We start from the raw sequence: 23,413 nt of genomic DNA, 5'->3' as shown, positions 1-23,413 counted from the left end.
ATTACTAGTCTGCTCTAGGCCCAACAGAGTGCCTTTGACCACTGACCTTTGCAGTGTCAACTCTATCCGGTTTGCCTCCTCTGAAGCCTTCAAGGTCTTCCATCTCTTGAATAGTAGTTTAATAACCGGTACCACGCTCAAGGACAGCCACATGTAATCTTAAAAACCTTTATTATACCCACTCACATAATGCCCTGACTTGATGCCCTGACTTGTTGGTTTCCTAGTGAACACCTGGTCAGAAGACCCACGTGTTCACTATCAAACTCCTTACCTCTCTGGGCTATCCATCCGCTTGGCTTGGCTACCCCAAGTTAGGGAGCCAGATTAAAGAGAGTGACTGCTCTCTGCAGTGGGCTTATAAAGGGCCTGTGAGATTACTTCCAGGCCACTCAATCTCCTGTTGAGCTGTGACGCCACCCATTTAAAGGGCCCTTACAGAAACTAAACAATCTTATTCTAAAGAATGAATGGGTGTCATAGACACAATCAGTAATTTCATCCAAAAGAATGACAATAAGGAGACAACATACCAAAATTTGTGGGATGCAACCAAAGTGGTAATAAGGGGAAATTTTATATCTCTAGATGCTTACTTGCATAAAACAGAGAAAGAAAAGATCAACAAATTGGGCTTGCAACTAAAAAAACTAGAAAAAGAACAAATTAAAAACCCCCAAATACCAGACTTAAAATTCTAAAATTAAAACAGAGATCAATAAAATTGAAACTAAAAAAATCTATTGAATTAATAAATAAAACTAAGAGTTGGTTTTATGAAATAATGAACAAAATAGATAAATCTTTAATAAATTTGATTAGCAAAAGGAAAGAGGAAAATCAAATTGTTAGTCAAAAATGAAAAGGGAGAATTATCTACCAATGAAGAGAAAATTAGAGCAATTATTAGGAGTTACTTTGCCCAACTTCATGCCAATAAATTTGACAACCTAAATAAAATGGAAGAAGACCTACAAAAATATAGCTTGCCCAGATTGACAGAAGAGGAAATAAATTATTTAAATAGTCCTATTTTAGAAAAGAAGTAGAACAAGCTATTAATCAACACCCTAAGAAAAAATCCCCATGGATTTACATGTGAATTCTACCAAACATTTAAAGAATAATTAACTCCAATACTATATAAACTATTTGAAAAAATAGGGAATGAAGGACTCCTACCAAACTCCTTTTATGACAAAGACATGGTACTAATACCTAAACTAGCTAGGATGAAAACAGAGAAAGAAAATTATAGAACAATCTCCCTAATGAATATTGGTGCAAAAATCTTAAACAAAATATTAGCAAAGAGATTACAAAAATCATCCCCAGGATGATACACTGTGACCAACTAGGATTTATACCAGGAATCCAAGGCTGGTTCAATATTTAAAAATAAAAAACTATTAGCATAATTAACTATATCAATAACCAAATTAACAAAAACCATATGATTATCTCAATAGATACAGAAAAAGCATTTGATAAAAACAAATACCCATTCCATTAACAACACTAGAGAGCTTAGGAATAAAAGGATTTTTCCTTAAAACAGTCAGTAGCATCTATTTAAAATCACCAGCAAGCTTCATATATAATGGGGATAAATTACCACCATTCCCAATAAGATCAGGGGTGAAACAAAATTGCCCACTATCACTATTACTATTCAATATTGTATTAGAAATGCTAGCTTTAGCAATAAGAGAAGAAAAAGAGATTAAAGGAATTATAGCAGGTCATGAGAAAACCAAATTATCATTCTTTGCAGATGATATGATGGTACACTTAGAGAGCCCCAGAGAATCAACTAAAAAGCTATTAGAAGTAATCCACAACTTAAATAGCAAAGTTGCAGGATACAAAATAAATCCACATAAATTATCAGCATTCTTACACATCACTAACAAAATCCAAAAGAAAGATTTATAAAGAGAAATTCCATTTAAAATAACTGTTGATGATATAAAATATAAAATATTTCTCTGCCAAGGGAAAGTCAGGAACTATATAAGCAAGTCAGATCTAAGCAATTAGAAAACTATCAAATGCTTGTGGATAGTTCAAGCAAATGTAATAAAAATGACAATACTCCCTAAACTAATCTATTTATTTAGTGCTAGACCAATCAAATTCCCAAGAAACTATTTTACTGATCTAGAAAAAATAAAAACAAAATTCATCTGGAAGAACCAAAGGGCAAGAATTTCAAAGGAATTTATGAAGAGAAAAGCAAATGAAGGTGGTCTAGCTGTACAAGATCTAAAACTATATTATAAAGCAGCAGTCATCGAAACCATTTGGTTTCACATACTGCTTCATTTTTTCATTCTTTTTCATTCATTCATTAATTTTTTGTCTTGTTACTTCTTGGCCTCTTATAGCTTCACTGCCTTACCCTTGCCTAATTCTAATTTTCAAAGAATTTTCTTCTTTAAGACTCTATATCTCCTTTACTGGTTGGTTAACTTTTTTTCACAATCTTCCTATTTTCTTGATTTTTTTTAAACTTTTTTCTCAATCTCTCTAACTTGATTTTTAAAGTCTTTCCTGAATTCTTCTACAAATTCTTCCTGGACAAGTAGCCATTTAACTGTATTCTTTGGGGTAGAAAAGGTTTTTTTTTCCTACTTCATTGTCATCTTTTGAAGATGAATCCTAGTCTTCCCTAATCCCATAGTATGTTTTTATAATTGGGTTCTCCCTTTTTTTGCCTGTTCATTTTGTTTTAAAATAAGAAGTATTAGTGTAAGCACTTCTCATCCTGGGGTACAGGATGGTGCCTCTAGTTTCACTTCAGCTCTCCCCTTTGACCTGGGTCCCCAAATCAAAAGTTCCACACAATTGCAAGTGCTGCCAGCCAGCAGTTTTTCTGCTCCATTGCCTCTGCACTCACTGCGTGTGCTTGTTCCTTCTCACCCATAGCTACATCTCACAATACAGCTGAATCTTGATGTTCCTAATCAGCTGAAGTCCCTCAGTCTTCCCACACTCAGACCCTTTCCATTCACTTCCCCACCCCACCTCCACTCCTCACTCCAGCTTTACAAGCTGTCCAGGAGGTGAACGTTTTGATGGTTTGGGTTGAGGTTCCCACCAGAACCAGCTAGCCCCAGGTTCCCACTGGCTGTTTCTGTGGAGCTGGGCTATAGGTGTTTGCACTTTACATTAATTAAGCCCTGCTCTGGTGCTTTGAATTATATCTCAGGAGGACCTCTATTCTTCCCCAAGTCTTTTTTTTTTTCTTTTTCATCAGTCCATGTTTGCCCTGACGTGCAAATTTATTCTTTTGGGGGCAGGGATCTGAGAGGCTTGAAATCTTCTCAGAATTCTCCCCCTCAATTGTTCTTTGATATAGTTCTGGCAATTTTTATGTGAAATATTATATGAAAAGAGAAAGAAATTAAAAGTGTAAAAATAATTCAAGAAGAGATAATACTAGTTCCATATGATGATGTTATATGATACACTTGCAATATACTAAAGAATCAGCAAAGATTCTAATTAGATATTTAATGCCTTTCAGTAAAGATATAGATTATTTTTAAAAAGCTATAAAATCTAATTATATTTCTATAAACAGTTATGTTTTGAGTATAGTTTAAGCACACAGGATACAAAAGGGGGCAAAAAACTATTCCTGACTTCTATGGAGTTTACTATGTATTGGGAAGACAACATGCAAAAATATATAGTCAACTACATAAAAGATCTAGGCATAGATAGGCAAATAATGAGATGATAAATAAATTAGAAGAATATAGGATAGTTTGCCTCTCAGACCTGTGGAGAAAGAAGAAATTTGTGACCAAAGAAGAACTGGAAATCATTATTGATCATTATTGATCACAAAATACAAAATTTTGATAATATCAAGTTTTTGTACAAACAAAACTAATGCAGACAAGATTAGAAGAATCTGGGAAACTGGGAAAACATTTTTACAATCAAAGGATCTGACAAAGGCCTCATTTCCAAAATATATAGGGAATTGACTCTAATTTATAAGAAATCAAGCCATTCTCCAATTGATAGTCAAAGGATATGAACAATTTTTAGATTAAGAAATTGAAACTATTTCTAGCCATATGAAAAGATATGTCAAATCATTATTGATCAGAGAAATGCAAATTAAGACAACTCTGAGATACTACTACACACCTCTCAGATTGGTAGAATGACAGGAAAAGATAATGAAGAATGTTGGAGGGAATATGGGAAAACTGGGGCACTGATACATCATTGGTGGAATTGTCAATACATCCAACCATTCTGGAGACCAATTTGGAACTATGCTCAAAAAATTGTCAAACTATGCATATTCTTTAATCCAGCAATGTTACTACTGGCTTTATATCCCAAAGAGATTTTAAAGAAGGGAAGGGGCCCATATATGCAAAAATGTTTGTGGCAGCCCTCTTTGTAGTGGCTAGAAAGTGGAAATTGAATATATGCCCATCAATTGGAGAATGGCTGAATAATTTGTGGTATAAGAATGTTATGGAATATTATTGTTCTGTAAGAAATTACCAGCAGGATGATTTCAGAAAGGCCTGGAGAGACTTACATGAACTGATGCTAAGTGAAATGAGCAGAACCAGGAGATTATTATACACTTCAACAACAATTTTATATGATGATCAATTCTGATGGTCATGGCTCTCTTCAACAATGCGATGTTCCAATTGTTCAATAATGAAGAGAACCATCTACACCCTATGGGAAATGAGTGAGGAACACAACATAGCATTTCCACTTCTTCTTTTACTGATCACTTACATTTTTGTTTTTCTTCTCAGGTTATTTTTATCTTATTTCTAAGTCTGATTTTTCTTGTGCAGCAAGATAGCTATATGTTAAGAAATATAAATATATATACATATATTGCATTTAACATATACTGTAACATATTTAACATGTATTGGTCTACCTGCCATCTAGGGGAGGGGGTAGGGGGAGGAGGGGAAAAGTTGAAACAGAAGGTTTTGCAAGGGTCAATGCTGAAAAATTATCCATGCATATGTCTTGTTAATAAAAACCTATAATAAAAAAAATAAAAAAGTTTACTTTGTTTTTTAAAATTTCATTTGACTTCTCCTTTATGTATTTAGATACTAGGCCAAATGGTGTTTACATATTTTAAACTGGTATTAATTTATTATTTACGGTACTTTTCACTAAAATGGAATTTATATGTTTTATCTATTTTAATTTCATCATTTTTATAATTGCTATGATTGAGATATCACAGTTTTTACTTCAGCTAAAGCATAAAAAAATTCTTCTCCATTCTCCTATTTTTTAAATTTTGTGTAAATCTTAATGTTTTGAGTGTTTGATATATATATATATATATATCACTGATTTTTGCTTTCTAATCCATTCTTCTATCTTCTTCTTCAATTTTTTTTATTTTACAAGCAAATTTGGCCCAGTTATGACCTTTTAATTGCATCATCCTATTTTTCTTATATTTTTCCTTTTTTCTTGTCAATTTTTTTTATCTATATTATGCTTCTGTTTGTACTATACTCCAAACATCAAACATTTGGGTAATGCATGAACAAAGAGCAATTAAAATAGGTGCAGGATACTACCAAAAATTATTTGTGGGCAAAGAGTAGTTTAAAATATAGCATAAAGGAAATTATTAAAGAAAGTGGTAAGGTTGACATGAAGGAAAGTAAACAGTCACAAATGGGCAGTCTAAGTTCTTCACTGGTATCTACAAAATTTTGAAAGATATGGGAAAAGGCCTAAAGGTGCTGGGTAGATGGGGGATCTGTGTCATCACATGGATAGGAATTATACAGGATAGTAAGGCATCGATGAAGCTGTATAAGTGGAAGTCATGTCCCATGAATAAAATTAAATTTCTATTAACATCTAGATGTGGCACTATGAAAGAAAAAGAGAAAGTAGAAAAAAAAGAAAAAAGAAAGAAACAGAGGATCTCAAAGTTCTCTGGGGTATAAAGTGATTGAGAATCTTAGAAAAATTTGTTGTCCCTCAGGATGCCTTTCATAGCTTCTCCCCAGAGTTCAAATTTAGGTCCTTTAGATAATATATCAAGGAATAGGAAGACATAAGATGCCTCTCCCATCTTACTATATAAGAACTATATTTGATACTCTCAGTGCACTTTCCTGCCTCTGTGGACATCAACCCCACTACTATGTATTTAAATTTTAGGATTGCTGTTGGAGTTTGTTTTATTTTGTTGTCTAATGCTGATTACATGGTAGATTCATTACTTATTTTGAATTTTGATCCCCAAGGAATCTTTGTGCACTTGCTTAGTTCCCCAAACACCTTTTGCAGACTGAACAGATAAAATGAGAGGAAGTCATCTCCCTGATCAGACATGTCACCCCTTCTCATCTAAAGGAAACAAAAGCAAATGTTAACATTACTTTCCTTTTTCAGAAGACCTGGCTTCCTTTCAGCTTCATGGCAAGATTTCTGAATTTTAAAAAGGTACAGGATCTCTAATTAATCAGTTTAGAGTTAGATATGAAAGAGATTAGTCCAGGAGTTCCATATCCTGGGAAATGGAAATCACATAGTTGTCTATAAAGTAACATCCTGGAGTCCAGAAATAGTATGAAAAAAAAATATCCTCAGAGTTGGGATCTGCAAATTAAACCTGTGGGGATTATCTAATCTAACTTCCTTACTTGCAGGCAAGGAACTTGGGACTCAAAGAGATCAAGAGAAATTTTTAAGGTCACATAAGTCATAAGAATAGCTCGAACTTTTCAAATTTGTTAGCACCAATTTCTTCCACTCTGTTTGCAGCTTTGAGTCGCAGCTGGGACTTTTGGGGTTAGTCTGGTCACCTACAAAGCACTGTAAGAAATGTAAGTATTGTGCAGCATGATAAATGTGGAAATATGTATAGAAGAACTGTACATGTTTAACATATATGAGATTGCTTGCCGTCTAGGGGAGGGTTGGGGAAGAGAGAAAAATTTGGCACACAGGATTTTGAAAGAGTGAATGTTGAAAAATATGTTTGCATGTATTTTGAAAATAAAAACTATTATGAAAATTTTTAAAATAAAAAATAAAGTAAAATCTGAAGGGACTACATAAAAAAGAAAGTGTGACAATAATTTATAAGGTCACATATTTTACATTTTGGGGGGTCTAGCATGCTCAAATTTATATGACTGTTTCCCCTCTCAAAAGGCATTTGGTTAATGTGTAGATAAAGACAGAGTCAAGATCTAAGTTTAAATCTATGTTCAGAGGCAGGTAGGTGGCACAGTAGATAGAACACCAATTCTAGAGTCAAGAGGATCTGAGTCAAATATGGCTTCAGATATATGACACTGGATGTGTGACCTGGGACAAGTCACTCTGCCCAAATTCCTCATCAAAAACTAAAATTGTGCTCAGACTGTATGTCTTTGAATAAATCATTTTAGTTTGCTCCAAGTTCCTCAACAGTGAAATGAGGATAATAACACATTACCTCCTAAGGTCCTTGAAAGAACCAAATGAGATCATATTTGTAAAACAATTAGCATATGACCTGATGTATAACTGGTGTACAATATATCTTTATTCCCTTCTTCCCTACAAAAGCAAAAATATTTCCAATTTTCTATACTTTAGGAATTACTAGGGCTATTACATGAAAATATTCAACCAATATTCAAATCAATTTTGAAATGATGTTTTTCATGCAATAGGAAGACCTTCAAATTTAATGTTCTCATTGGAACTGCATCACAAAGGCAGCTGCACACACAGAGCATTATATATTTGCTTTTTTGATTTGGGCAGTGTTAGAAAAGCTTCCCCTTTTCTCAAAAAATCCCTTTAAAAACATCGGGATGCCATCTATTACCAAAATTTACAAAACTGAAGGTATTTCCTATGACAAAAATTTCACTGTTTAAAAATACATATAGGGGCAGCTGGATGCTACAATGGATAGAGCACCAGCCCTGAAGTCAGGAGGACCTGAGTTCAAATCTGGTCCCAGATACTTAACACTTCCTAGCTGTATGACCCTAGCCAAGTCACTTAACCCCAATTGCCAAAGCAAAAAAAAAAAAAAAAAAAAAAAAAAAAAATGTAACCGTGAGTTAGTTGCTTTAAAAAAAAAAAAAAACTATCTCAAATTGTTCATTTAACTACACCAGAGAGAACACATAATATAATAAGCAATTTGAGTAAAAAAAGTAAGACATTTTATCAGAGATTTTTCAATAAACTCTGAAACATCTTATCACATCTCTCTAGGGAGAAGAATTCAAGGTTTTTCTAGGAAATTAGCAACTCATTTACCATTTGAAATGAAATTATCCCCTTAGAAGAAACCATTGTTTACATATTATTGTGAACTCATTTCTATAGGATTATGGAATTTAGATATGGAGAGAACCCAAAGAATAATTGTGGTACAGTCTACCCAGGTAATAGATGAAGAGACTGTAGCAATAAGAAAGGAAGAAAAATTTTAAGAACAAGCTGAATTTAGAATTAGGTCAGTGCATATCTTTCAATCGTGACAGATACAAAAAGTAGGTGCCTGCAGAAAAAGACTCATGTCACACTTAATAAAATAAGTGATACAGAAGACCAAAACTAGGACATATTTGAGACAGTAAGGAAAAAAACCTCAGGTGGACTATGTGCCAAGGAGAACTGAAAGCATGAATATTAGTGAGAGGAAGCCTGGAGGGCCCCACAATGTTTCTCAAGATCAGTCTGTTTCTCATCTTAGATAGGAGATTTCTAACTCTTTCTTGAAAGACTATATTAGACAAAGATGCCAAGAAAAAATTTCACCTATAGGGGAGTAGAGAAAAAAGGTGAGGTGATGATTTGAGAGTTATAAGAAGTAATTTTCAATAAGCCCAACATAACAACAACAATAATAACTCCCATTTAAAGTTCAGAAAGTTTATATTTTTGTTTTTGTTTTACAAAATATCCCTGAGCAGTAAGCAGTACAAATGTTGTAATCTCCATTTTACATTGGTTCCAGAGAATCACTCACATCATGGCACCAGTAGATGTCATCTCCAGAATTAGAAACAAGGTCTCCTGACTCTAGTATGTGGTTAAGGAGAAGAGGGAGTGTAGAGCTTTGAGTAAAAATATATGAAATAGAAAATTTTGAAAAAAGACAATGTTTGAAAAGGTAGAAAAAATGTTCATTCTAAAAATAAATGGAAGCAATCAATCTTGATATAAACTAGAAAAAACTAGAATATAACAAAGTGACAATATAAAGTTACATGAGCTCCTGGCTGCCTCTTTCTTCCCAATTCGTATGATTATGATTTTGTCTCTATTCTCATCTTCAGACTGAATCTCTTCATCCATATTCTGTGTACAGGTCCATCAAGAATTCAAAAGGCAAAGATGAGAAATCACACAGGGATTACATTATTCATTCTGCAGGGACTGACAGATGACCCACAGCTTCAAGTTCTGCTTTTTGTCTTTCTCTTTCTCAACTACATATTAAGCATAATTGGTAACCTGACCATCATCATCCTCACCTTGCTGAATCCCCACCTTAAAACTCCCATGTATTTTTTTCTCAGAAACTTCTCCTTCTTAGAAGTATCACTTACTTCTGCCTGTATTCCCAGGTACCTTTATAGCATGTCAACAGGTGACAATACCATTTCCCGTGATGCTTGCTTTACTCAAATATTTTTTGTCATCTTTTTTGGCGCAGTAGAGTTCTTTCTCCTGGCCACCATGTCCTATGATCGCTATGTGGTATTGTTTTGCAAGAAATGACCAGCAGGATGATTTCAGAAAGATCTGGAGAGACTTACATGAACTGATGCTGAGTGAAATGAATAGGACTAGGAGATCATTATATACTTCAACAACAATACTGTATGATGATCAATTCTGATGGATGTGGCTCTCTCCAACAATGAGATGAACCAAATCAGTTCCAATAGAGCAGTAATGAACTGAACCAGCTACACCCAGCGAAAGAACTCTGGGAGATGACTATGAACCACTACATAGAATTCACAATCCCTCTAATTTTGTCCGCCTGCATTTTGGATTTCCTTCACAGGCTAAATGTACACTATTTCAAAGTCCGATTCTTTTTGTACAGCAAAATAACTATTTGGACATGTATACATATATTGTATTTAATTTATACTTTAACATATTTAACATGTATTGGTCAACCTGCCATCTGGGGGAAGGGGTGAGGGGAAGCAGGGGAAAAGTTGGAACAAAAGGTTTTGCAATTGTCAATGCTGAAAAATTACCTATGCATATATATCTTGTAAATAAAAAGCTATAATAAAAAAAGAATCAGCAAATAAGTCATTTTGACAAATAAAATTGACACAATAGCTATAAAAGACATATGAAGAAAGATACTCTCTGCATCTAGAGAAAGAACTTAAAAAAGAAATATGTATAAAATAATATTGCATATATGTTCATTTGTGTCTAGTGGACTTCATCTCTAGGACAAGGGAGAGGATGACGAAATAAAGAAAAAATTTATATGACAACTTTATTATACATTTAAAAGAAATAGCAGGTTATACATAATAGATTAGTAGTTCCATGTGCAAGTATATTTTTATTATATTGTAACAGAAATGCTTGTTTTTTTCCATTAAATTACAACAATTTTTAATTGACAATTTACATTCTTATAGACCCTAAGAGATTAAATGACTACAACTAGTATGTCAGAGGCAAGACTGGAGCTTAGATGTTCCTGACCCAAGACTAATCCTCTATCCAGTAAGTCATATCATATATCTAAAATGATTAAGCAAAAGAAAAAAAGTATCAAACTAAGGACAGATAATAATAAGTCATTCAGGTTTTCCTGGAACATTCGCCATATCAATCTCAGTAGCATCTCACTCATCTAAGAAGAATATAATCCTTTTTACTGAGTCCTTTAAAGCTTGGATCACTTGCTTATTCCTCAAAGAATATATAAAAGGGTTCACACTGGAAATGACAGATGCTGGGATCATAGTTAACACCTTATTCAAAGCCATTCTATCATTAGTGGACAGTTTGATATATTGGAAGATACAGCTGCCATAAGTCCTAGAAACAACAATCATGTGAGAGGAACAGGTGGAAAAGATCTTTTTCCTTTTTTGCACTGAAGGAAATCTCAGAATTTTCCTGATGATATAGCCACAGGACAGAAGCAATAAGAGTAAGGTGATAATGAGTGTAAACACAGCAAAAAAGAGAGCTATCTTTTCTATGAATTTTGTGTCTGAACACATAATCTTCAGCAGAGGAAATACATCACAGCCAAAATGATCACTGACATTGGAGTCACAGAAATCCAACTGAAGGTCCAGTCTAACTGGTGGGAGAATGATCATCAGCCCAGACAGGCAACAACCCAAGAAGAGATGGTTACAGACTCTGTTATTCATGATGCTTGTGCAATGCAAGGGTTTGCAGATGGCCACATAGAAGTCCTATGACATGATAGACAAAAGAAAAAAGTCCGTTGTCCAAGAAAAATGACAAAAAAATATTTGGGTGAAGCAAGCATCAAGGGAAATGCTATTATCCCCAGTTGACATGCTATAGAGGTATCTAGGAATATAAGCATTTGTGAATGAGAATCCTAAGAAAGAAAGATTTTGAAGGAAAAAATTCATGGGAGTCCAAAGGTGGGGAGCCATCAAGGTGAGGGTAATAATGGTAAGATTGCCAATGACACTCAACATATAGGTAAGAAAAAGAAATATAATAATCAGGATCGGTAGCTGTGGGTCATCTATCAGTCCCTGCAGAATGAATAATGAGATCCCTATGTGGTTTTGTATCTCTCACTTATGACTTCAGATTGTCCTGTATGTAGCAAGAAAGAAAGAAATTGAAACAGGACTAGAGGGTGACAATTAGTAAAGTGAGTAAATAAGAAAAAGGAAGCTAGATGTTCACATATAAATACATAATATAATATTATTAATGGCAATACTCGCATTACTCCTTTGAGTTATATGCCAAAGTATAAGCAAGGCACCTGTTTCCACAGAAACATACAATCTCAAGATTGGAAGATGCCTAGGATTCATTTATCCCAAAACACACCCAAACAGAAATCCTTACTGGGAATCTCTGACAAGGGTTTATTTCTCCTTCTCTTCAGTGGTAAGAATCCAGTTGCCTCCTAAGCCAACACAGTCCTTGTCCTATCACCAAGAGCCATCCAGATGTAGGAAGCTCCCTCCTTTCTATTATTTAGAGGAGTCCTAAAGTGGACTGCTTCTTGAATTATTCTGTTCTTTTTTCCTAGAAAGTGAATTAAGGACTTCTTGTGAATGTTATAGAAGTTTTCCTTTTCTTACCAGGAGTGACTCAATTGTCAAATTTTCAGTGTGAACATTTATTTGTACCTCAGAAATGTACAAACACTATGAATCAGGGCTTGATTTAGTGCTTTATTGATTGTCTAGATTTTTAAAATAAAGGCAAAAATGTTACTAATACTGATGTTACTAATACTAAACTTCAAAGTGTGTCATGCTACAGAAATTATTACACATTTACTAACACACTGTAGACCCATTATCATTGTGTATCCCTGGTTATCATTAAATATTTGGTGTTGCATTTCTGACGGGGAGAAGGAAGGTTAAGTTTTACCCCATGAAATATTCTCTGTACTAGACAACGAAACGAAGTATTATCATCAGTGCAGATGAACGTCCATATGAGATTGTTGTATAAAAAAGATGACTCTTTTGTACTTTGTATAATTTGGATTGCAAACAGAAACAGAAATTGGAAGCATGCAAAAAATAATAGCTAACATTTATATAAATCCATAAGGCACTTTCCACCAAATATCTCATTTAATAAATTAAATTTCTTTTCTTTCTGTTTCAGGGCTGAGTAAGTTATTATGGTGGTTATTTTTTTCGAACCTGTAGGATATCTGGTGATAAAATTCAGAATTCTCTTTTTCCTACATGACTTTGGTGGACAGTTAGAAGGGATAAAGTTAAGGTTATTCAAGGAGATTACATTCTTAGCATTCAAGACAGCCTATTCTTTTAAATGTTTTTGTTTTTCAAAAGTGTCAGATAAAAAGCAAGCATTTGTCCCAACAATATGTTTTTGCTAGGAGACAGTAATACTCAAGTATTCCCTTCTTCTGGTGTGGGCATCTCTTTGCTGTCTGTCCAAATGATTTTTAAAGTCAAAAAGCAGGTATTCTAGTACTCTGTTTGGGGTAGTATCTACCTGAATTGCTCCTTAAAAATTATAAGTTATAAGGGATCTTAAATTTGGGGGGAACATACAAGCTTTTGACAGTCTGATAAAGTTCATGGACCCTTTGTTAGAATAACGTTTTAGGGAAAGCTAATTGGTGTACTGGCTAGAACACCAGCCCTGAAGTTAGGAGGACCAGAGTTCAAATATGACCTCAGATACTTTAACACTTCCTGTGTGACCTAACCCCAATTGCCTGGAGGGGAGGGATAAGGGGAGAATAGTGTGTTAAAGTAAATAAAAATATGTTTATTTTCAGTTAAAAAACAAACATGGATTTTTTCCCATGTGAGTTCATAGATGCCCAGATATCTTATGGATGCCAGATTAAGTATTCTCTCCATAGACTATTGAAATAGCTTCCTAACTAATCTCCTTATCTCAAGTCTTAACTTCTCAAAATCCAGCCTTTAATCCATCATATAACTGTGCAAAATAAATCTTCCTAATGCAATGTCTTCTATCATTTTACTTCTCAAAAACTTTTGATATCTCACTATTTTCTATAGCAACAACTACAGATTATTTGTGCTGGCATTGAAGGTCTTCTACAATCTAAGGCCAGCTTACTTTTCCCACCTTATTTTACATTTATTTCCTTCACACTTTCTATGTTCCAATTAATCTAGACATCTATTCATTCCCAAACTTATTAGCATGTCATTTACTATGTCCTATCTTTCATAAATTGTCTTCAAGACAATTTAGTTTCTACCTCCTTTCTAAAATCTTCCTTGATTCTCCCAAATGAAAATTTTCTTGGAAAACTTTCTCAGAGTTTCTCCTTTTCTTTCCAATATAATGCATTGTGTTTATCTGCTAATGCAAAGATGAAAAAATTCTCTATCCACAAAGACCTTATATTCTCACAATTTATATATTGTGAACTTATGTATGATACAGGTTTTAATTGCAAAATATGCATGTGTATGTGTGTATTTTATATGCTGATAATTATTTCAACATCATTTATTTCCTTTCTTATCATGTATATTGTATATTTTATGCATTTATTATCTAAACCTGAGAAGAGATTCATGGGTTTCATCAGACTACCAAAGGAATCCATGATACATAAAAGACCAAGAATATCTGTTTTACCATGACTACATTTCTTTGGGCCAAAATATAAGTTTCTTGTGAGCAGGATTTTATCTTTTTTTAGTCTTTGCAATTCCAGCACCCCAAAGCAGAATAGTTCACACAACATAAGCCTTTCAAGAAGAGTATAGCATGAACATGAAAAAGAAGTTGAGCAAGCAGAAGTCTCCTATATGCTTGATAAGATTTGTAATTGCCATATACAAAAGCTGGCCCCAAAAAAGCTACTCTGATCTAAGAAAAAAAGTGAAAAGCAGGTAATGAGAAAAAACAGTACATCTCATATATGTTTACTCTCTTCAATGAAAAATTCATTCATTCTCAAAGATTAAGATTTGGGGGCAGCAAAGAGCTATAAATTCATGCATATCCTTTGATTTAACAACACCCACTACTAGGCATGAGTATCAAAAAAGATTTGGGGAGAAAAAGGAAAATGATCTATCTGTACCAAAAAAATATTCATTAGCAGCTCTCTTTTCAGGGCAAAAAAATATGGAAATTGAGTGGATGCCCATCAATTGAGGAATGGCTCAATAAACTGCAGTACGTGTTTTGGTGGAATATTGTTGTTCTATGGGAAATGATGAGCAGGATGCTCTCAGGAAAAAAAATTCAGAAAGTCCTAGATGAACTCAAGCAAAGTGAAATGTACTATATACAAAGTAATAGCAATTTTTTGGAATGACTAGCTCTAAATATTATTCTCAATAGTACAATCATCCATGACTACTCTGAAGTACTTATGATGAAAAATCCTATCTATAGCCAGAGAAGGAACTGTTTGTGTCTGAATACAGATTAAAACATTCTCTTTTTTTCTCTCTTTCTTTTTAATTTAATTTTTCTGAAGGGTTTTTTATTTTAATTGGGATGGGAGGTTTATGTTTTTATTTCACAACTTGAGCTTTAGGGAAAAGTTTTACAGAACTTCACATGTAGTTTCTTAATTGTGGATGAGGAAAAAGGAAAGGACCTAAAACTCAAAAATTTTAAAAAAACAAATGTAAAATAAACTTTTATTTTGAATGTAAGTGGAAGAAAATGTTAAATAAATAAAAGAAATACCTGTGTCTAGATATGAGGGGGAAAACAATGCATGTTCTACTACCACAGAAACTGGGTACATACCAATATCTTGCAAGATAAGGCCAAAATGAATACATGATAGATATAAACAGAGAGATTTCAAGAAAAGTAGAAGATCATAAAACACATTATCAGACTTATGGATAGGTGTACAATTTCTGAATAAACAAGAGATAGAGAGCAAAGTTAATTGTAAAATGAATCATGTAGATTGCATTAAATGTTTTAAAGTTTAGTACAAATAAAACAAATGTAGTCAAGATCAGAAGGAAAGCAAAAAACTAGATGGAGGCAGAGCAGGGAAATACACAGACAGTTTTTAATATAAAAATCTCATATGTCAAGTATATCAAGAATATTGTCAAATCTATAATAATATGAATCATTTCCTAATTGACTAGAGAAATGCAAGTTAATTAAAACAAGCTTGAGATATCATTTTATGCCTACAGATTGATTATACAGATAAAAGGGGAAACCAACTAATCTTGGAGGGAATATGGAAAAATTCGAACACTAATTCATATTTTATTACATGGAAAACGGATCCAACTATTTTGGAGACCTGAAATTATGTCCAAATGATTATTAAGCTGTGTATACTTTAGGGGTATAATGTATTGATTTCTTTTTTTTTCTTCTGCCTCTCTCCTTCCTCCTCAAGACCTGCTTATATTTTTCAACCCAGCAATCCCACTACTAGTTCTATTTCCAAATATAATTTGAACTAATTATACTAATTTGTTTATGCCAGATATCTTTATTATGGAAAAGAAGTTGAAATTGCAAGGGATAGCTATCATTGAGTAATACCAAGCAAGTACATGATCGTGATGGAATACTATTTTTGCTACAAGAAATTATGATCTTAGTAATCTTAAAAAACATGAAAAGACTTGTGTGAGATAATGAACAGTGAAATGAACAGAACCAAGAGAACACTGTATATAGTAATAGCAATATTGTTTTGAAAACTACTTTAAACAATTAAGTAATTTTGATTATTATAAATAGCCAAATTAATTATAAAGGGCACATCTGTTTCCAGAAGAAGAACTGTTACGTAAATGTCTATAAAAACTTTACCTGTGTGTATGTATGCTTATTTATATCTAATGGTAGCCATTTTTAGGACAAGTTACAGCATAAAAAAGCAGAAAAAGAAATTAATATATGATAAAATTATATATTTAAAAGGAATACTAGATTGTACATAACAGATTTGAAGTTTCACATGCAATCATTTTTTATTATACTGTTATGGAAATGTTTATTTTATTCCATAAATTAAAAATAAAATAAATTTTAAAAAAGAAAATTTGTCCTTCACTTTAGTTACCTGGTGGAAGCTGGAATGAAGGAATGATTAGAAACACTGGGCATAAAATTGAAGACTTTAAAAGTGCGAATGGTATTTTCATAAATACTACCATTTAAAGGTATTGAATTCCTTCAAAAAGAAACAAATAAAAAAGGAAAATATATCATAGCTTAAATGTATTTACAAAATAATAGATGATTTAGATTTCTGAAACAGGAATATGAATAACTGTTTTTGGCTAGGGGTGGGCAGCTAGAAGTGCTAGTTCCAGAGCTGGAAGACTTTAATTCAAAAACAGTCTCTAACACTTCTTAGCTGTACAAGTCACCTGATCACTGTTTACCACTGTTTCCCATCTGTAAAATAAACACAATATTAGCGCTTGCCAGGGTGTTGTGAGGATCAAATAAAATAAAAATTTCAAAGTACTTAACAAAGTGTCTGGCACATACAAAGTAACCATTACATAAATTATTGTTCTAGTATATACTTGTCTTTTATATTTTGGTATATGTTTAATTTTTATTTGTTCAATTAAATGGAGTGTCACTAATGAGGTCTGGTAAGAATACATATTTGTCTCAAGTTTTGGGACTGAAAATAGGAGGGCAAGTGTTTCTTTTCCCATTTAATCACTCATCATGTCTAATAACAAAGGGGAAACAGGGGTCACACAGCTAGTAAGTGTATGAGACCAGACTAGAACTTGTTTCTTGATATGACACTTTATCTATACTACTAAATTTCCTGAACAAGTCTAACTAGGCCAGTTGGATGTCTCACTTTAAAACTGAAACAAAATAAGGTAATCATACTCCATAAAATATTTAAAGAAAGGAGACTTACTTAGCTATAACAGAGAAAGGACTTTTAGTGCAGAGAAATTATGTCCAAAATAATAATAATAACTAACATCTCTATAGTGCTTACTATATTCTAGGAATGCTAAGTACTTTACAATTATTATCTCATTTGATTCTCACAACATTCCTGGAAGGTAGGTAGTTTTCTCATCACATCTTGCCTTTTAGAGAAATAGCTATCCCTTGAAACTTCCTGAAATCTAACACATGGAAATTCCCTAAACTATATTCAACCAGGAATCCAAACTAATTCCCTCTGCCTCCTTGCCTATAATATTGGAGATGGGAATTTTCATTCCCTGGAACCACTGTCCCATTGGCACACAAGTTTGGTATGGAAATGGCTAGGTCCCATTCTTTATGCAATATGGTAGCTTGCTCCTGCAAACCAGGAATGAGATTTTTACATTTTTATAGGGAGAGTTAAGGTCTTTCTCAGCTGTGTGCAGTTCCAGAGGGCAGCCTCTTGCAGCAGCATCAACTCCTTTACTCTTCCTGCGGTACCTGAAGTTCTTTGCACCTGAGACACAGTGATTCCAGGAAATGGAAATACTGGATTTGAAATCAGAGGACCTGAGTCCAAATTCATTTCTATATTCCCTGTACAAACCTGAACAAATCACATAATATCTGGGCTTGTTTCTTTATTATTTTTAATTTTAAAAATAAGGTTTAGACTGGGAAAGTTCTAATATTCCTTTCTCCCTCTAAATTCTATTATAAATTACTCTTTGGTATTTCCCTAGGACCATAGTAAATACCCCAGAGATGGTTTAATTTTAAAACAATTCCAATCCTAAATGAGATGATGCAAGTTTGGAACCCTGTCATTCATGCTATTTTCAGACTCCAGACCTGTGAATAATGCTTTCATGGTATTTTAACCCTTGCTCTCCCAACCTTCAGCTCTTAGCCTGTGTATAGTATGTTTTCAAAATTGTCATCAAAGAAGCTCATTAAACTCCCTAGGGTATCTTTGTTTGTTCCTACACTTGATTCCCCAGTGTCTGTTCTGAAGCAAGCATATCAGCCTTTCTGGTTAGCGTGAATCCTGCCAGAGTCCATGGACTGCTTTTAAACGTCGTCAACATCATTCTTCTGGAATACAAAAACCAAGGTATAGTGTAACCCTTTACAATCTTTTCTCTTTCCTTCTAATTGAACTGATTTGTCTCTTTCAGTAGGACCTATTCTTCCATGATCTTAGAGTCATTTCTATATTGCATAAATATGGAGACCAGAAAGAGGATTCAGACCCACAAGATTGGCATGGAACTAGAAAAGGTTGTACTTCTTGCTTTATTTCGAAACCTTTTTTTAGCAATAAAATTATACATGTCCAGGACTACACAATGGAGGAGGAGAGGAGGTTCATGGAGTTCATGGAAAATATATCATATGTTTTACATATATGTTTGGGTTATAATATTATATATATAATTCCTTGGATTAGTACTTTGTCTCCAATTCATGAACCTAAGTATCATCCACCTCTCCTAATATTTAGGCTTAAAAACCTAAATCAATATAAATAGGGTTTTAGGAATGTATGTCCCTCCCTGGCAACCCATAGTCTCCAAATACTTTTCTTCTTTCTATAAGTATGAATCAAGAAATTAATGTGTATGTAAAGTCTCTGAAGAAAAGATTGCTGGAGACTGATGGTCAAAAATTGATGATCATATTGAGCAGAGAAACTATGGATATACAATCAAACAAACAAAAAATATTTCCTGAAAGCCCAAGTTTATTTGACTAAGGACTATCACAGTCATGGAGAAGGAATCAACAATAAAACTACAGTTTGGGAGAGAGAGGGGAGTGGTTCCACATAGAAAGGGAGGGGACACGGATGATATACCCTTTGTTTTGGAGATGCTACAGAATCAGGAAAGAATGAAAATGACAGAAGGATACTGGCTTATAGGACACATTATCTGAAGCCCCAAAACTCTGCTAGAAAGGTTATTAATCCAATGATATGTGTGCCTCTTTCCCTGGATTTTGAGTTGGCACTTTTTGTTGCATAGAGAGGGACTCTTATCATGCAGAACTGTTCTCTAGCAAAGCTTCTTCAGGTAACCAAAAGTACCTACTAGTGTGGAATCTTGCTACTCCTACTATCTAGATCATTCTCATCTGCATGTGCTCCAGTTTATCAATATCCATCTACAAATAAGCTACATGGCAATGTTGGCTTGGGGAAGTCTTGAAAAGGACTTTCGAGATAAACTGTCTTCACCCAAAAACAAAGTTTATGGGGAGCATGATCAGAAATGTACATGTTCATGTATTGATTTCATTGACACTCCTAGCCTGAATCTCACCTCTTCTATCTTCAACACTGATTTCTCTTTTATTCAACTTCAGATCCAGCCAAGGTCACAATGAAAAACCTCACCACATTAACTGAGTTCATCCTGTTGGGTTTGACAGATGTTCCTGAATTACAGGTTGTACTTTTCCTCTTTCTCTTTTTCACCTACCTGTTTAGCATTATTGGCAACCTGACCATCATCATTCTCACACTGTTGGATTCCCACCTCCAGACCCCCATGTATTTTTTCCTTCGGAATTTTTCCATCTTAGAAATTTTCTTCACATCTGTTTTTACTCCCAGACTGCTACTCAGTATCTCAACAGGAAACAAAGCTATCAGTTTTATCGGCTGCTTCCTTCAGTATTTTTTGGCCATATTTCTGGGGGCCACTGAGTTTTTCCTCCTTGCTGCCATGTCCTATGACAGGTATGTTGCCATCTGCAAGCCTCTACATTACACAACCATCATGAGCAGCAAAGTCTGCATCCTGTTAATTCTCTGTACTTTGCTGGCTGGCTTATTGATTTCTGGTCTAGCAATTTTCATGGCAAGTCAGCTGAATTTCTGTTCACTCAATACCATAGATCATTATTACTGTGACACTGCTCCACTTTTGAAGCTTTCCTGTTCAGACACGAGACTGGCAGAGCTAGTGGATACTCTCTTAGCTTCATTAACACTTTTGATCACACTAGGGCTGGTCATTGTCTCCTATACAAACATCATCCAAACAATTCTTAGATTTCCTTCTGCTCAACAAAAGAAAAAGGCCTTTTCTACTTGTTCCTCTCACATGATTGTCATTTCTCTCTCTTATGGCAGCTGCATGTTTATGTATATTAATCTCTCAGCAAAAGATGTCAGCTTCCATAAGGGTGTAGGTATTCTCCAAACCTCAGTTGCTCCCCTGCTAAATCCCTTCATTTATACCCTAAGGAACAAACAAGTGATTCAAGCCTTTAAGGACTTAATCCAAAAGATCACAAATCACTGATAAATTAGTAGAACTCAAGCCTGGGTTGAAATTAAGATGAAAAGAGTGGATAAATTCAGTTTAAATCAATTCAATAAACATTAATATTTGTTTCTACTATATATAAGATGCTATGCCAGACATTGAGGACAAAGACAAAAAGGAATACAACCTTGTCCCTGGGATACTTATATTTTACTGCAAGAATAGAATATATATACAAATAAGTAAATATAAAGTAATTTCAAAGGGGATAGAGTATTATCCCCTTTGTGGGAGGAGGGAAGAGTCAGAAAAAGCTTTATTTAGGAAGAGACAATTAAGCTGAACTTAGAAAGATGCTAGAGATTCTAAGAGGCAAGAGTCCAGACATGGTAAATTGGTCTTTCAAGCACAGAGTGTGGAGCTGGAATGTATTATATAAGAAACAACTAGCAGAACATTCTGATGGAAAATAGAAACTAATATCAAATATAAATTGGAATGGAGGACTTTAAAAACTAGATTGAAGATTTTTGAATTATATATTCTAGAGACAATATGTAACTGCTGAAAAAATTTGAGATGACTAAAAATCTGGTATAAATAGATCAAATGTGATTAATTTTTTTATTTAGCCTAGGGGAAAGACAACTCGGAAGGAAACAGGAAGACTGCTTTCAAATATTTTAATGGTTAATATAAGGAAGATACCATATAAATTTGGGATCTCTTCTCTTAAGAATCTCTTCCTACCCAGTTCACTTACTGCCTACTGTATGTTACCCTTTTGCTCTTTGAGTGACCTGGAACTTATCAATTGTAAAATGTAAACAACTTGGGAGCAATAGGGAATAGCTGAAAAAATATTGGTCTGGGGGCAGCTAGGTGGCACAGTGGATAGAGCACCAGCCCTGAAATCAGGAGGACCTGAGTTCAAATATGGTCTCAGACACTTAACACTTCCTAGCTGTGTGACCCTGGGCAAGTCACTTAATCCCAATTGCCTCAGCAGAAGGAAGGAAGGGAAGAAGGGAGGAAGGGAGGGAGGAAAGAGGAACGAAGGAAGGAACGAAGGAAATCCCTTAGAACTTATTAAATCTATCATCCAATAAATTTTTATCTCTTTTTTTAACATATTTACACATATTAAATACATGTTTTAGGGGTGAAAGGGCTATCTTGATTTCAGGAAGGCACTGGACAACACCTCTTTTTGTGGACAAGATCATGAAATGGACATTTGGTCTGAATATAATTAACAGATCAATACATGACTGCCATAAAGTTGGATTAATTGATTGATGACCACTTGGGAGGTACCAAGGTCAAACCAAACCAATCTTTGCTGAAATTCAGTCTATATAGCACAGGAAGAAGAATAAGAGCAGGACATGTCCCAAAGGCTCTATCCCAATCCAAAATCACAGAAGAGTGCCACAAATCTGAAAGGCATGACCAACAGTCTGGATAACTGAAAGAAGATTCAAAAGTTCTCTCTATACTAGAAAAATGGATTTTAAAATTTGATGTTTACTTCAATGAATAATAAATTAATTTTTTTTCTATATGTGCATTTCTTCAACCAGAGCATATTTCACTCTACTCACAGCTCCTCATTGTGTTCAGTCCTTGTCTATTTGTAAATCTTCATAGAGAATCTGTAAGCATAAAGGGAAATCACATACATGACAGGGAGAAATAAACATAACCTTATGAGACTGCCTAGAAAGGGGGATGAAGTGATTACAATTCTACAAATTATTTTGTGATTAATGAGGTGCTGGTGGATAGAATGCTGGGACTGGAGTCAGGACTACCTGAGTTCAAATCTGCCCTCAAACACTAACTGTGTGACCCTGGGCAAGTCAATTAACCCTATTTGCCTCAATTTATCATCTATAAAATGAGTTGAAAAGGAAACTACAAACCACTCTAGTACCTTTGCCAAGAAAATCTCAAATAGAGTCATGAAGAATCATATGCAACTGAAAAATAACTGAACAAAAATCAGGAAATAGAAAGACTTCTGCCATATAATAGGGGACTGTCCAGGGTACTGAGTTTGCTAAAGTGGAAAAAAAGAAGCAGTCAGTGTGGTCTTAGTTATCAGAGAGTGATTGCTAAAGGTAGAATTCCCATGATGTCATAGTGTTCCAATAAATGTACTTCCTTTATATGGTCATTGTGATGTATATACATGTGTACCTCAATTAGGTTTTGAGACTTGATTGCTAGCAACACCCAGATGCAGGCACACACACACACATGCACACATACATGCACACACATATACCCACATACACACTCATACATAATGTAAACAGGTACAGAGTAAATGAATTCAATTCCTTGAAGACAAGGACTATTTCACTATTATGTCTCTATTCCCTGCAAGAAGCAGCACCAGACAGTATAAGAGGTACCTAATAAAAGCTTAATCAGTCTCATCAAATCAATAAATTTTAAATCTCATCAAAACTTAATTTCATAAATCA

The 23,413-nt window shown here is 34.2% G+C and overlaps 2 protein-coding genes across 2 annotated transcripts in view; one reads left to right on the top strand and one right to left on the bottom strand.

Annotated features, from left to right (window-relative positions):
* The window catches only part of LOC141542762 (olfactory receptor 6C2-like), a 113,967-nt gene that overhangs the window by 78,954 nt on the left and 11,600 nt on the right, over positions 1–23,413 (bottom strand). The window lies entirely within an intron of this gene.
* On the top strand, positions 20,031–20,957 carry LOC141542759 (olfactory receptor 2AP1-like). The gene has a single exon (XM_074267344.1). It carries the CDS (start codon positions 20,031–20,033, stop codon positions 20,955–20,957), a length of 927 nt encoding a protein of 308 aa, XP_074123445.1.

Source organism: Sminthopsis crassicaudata, chromosome 5 (genome assembly GCF_048593235.1).
Source record: "Sminthopsis crassicaudata isolate SCR6 chromosome 5, ASM4859323v1, whole genome shotgun sequence".
In the NCBI taxonomy this organism is placed as follows: Eukaryota; Metazoa; Chordata; class Mammalia; order Dasyuromorphia; family Dasyuridae; genus Sminthopsis; species Sminthopsis crassicaudata.
This window is presented reverse-complemented; position numbering and strand designations above follow the sequence as displayed.

Excerpts from the sequence above, each read along its gene's own strand:
- LOC141542759 (XM_074267344.1), top strand. The coding sequence starts at position 20,031 with ATGAAAAACCTCACCACATTAACTGAGTTCATCCTGTTGGGTTTGACA.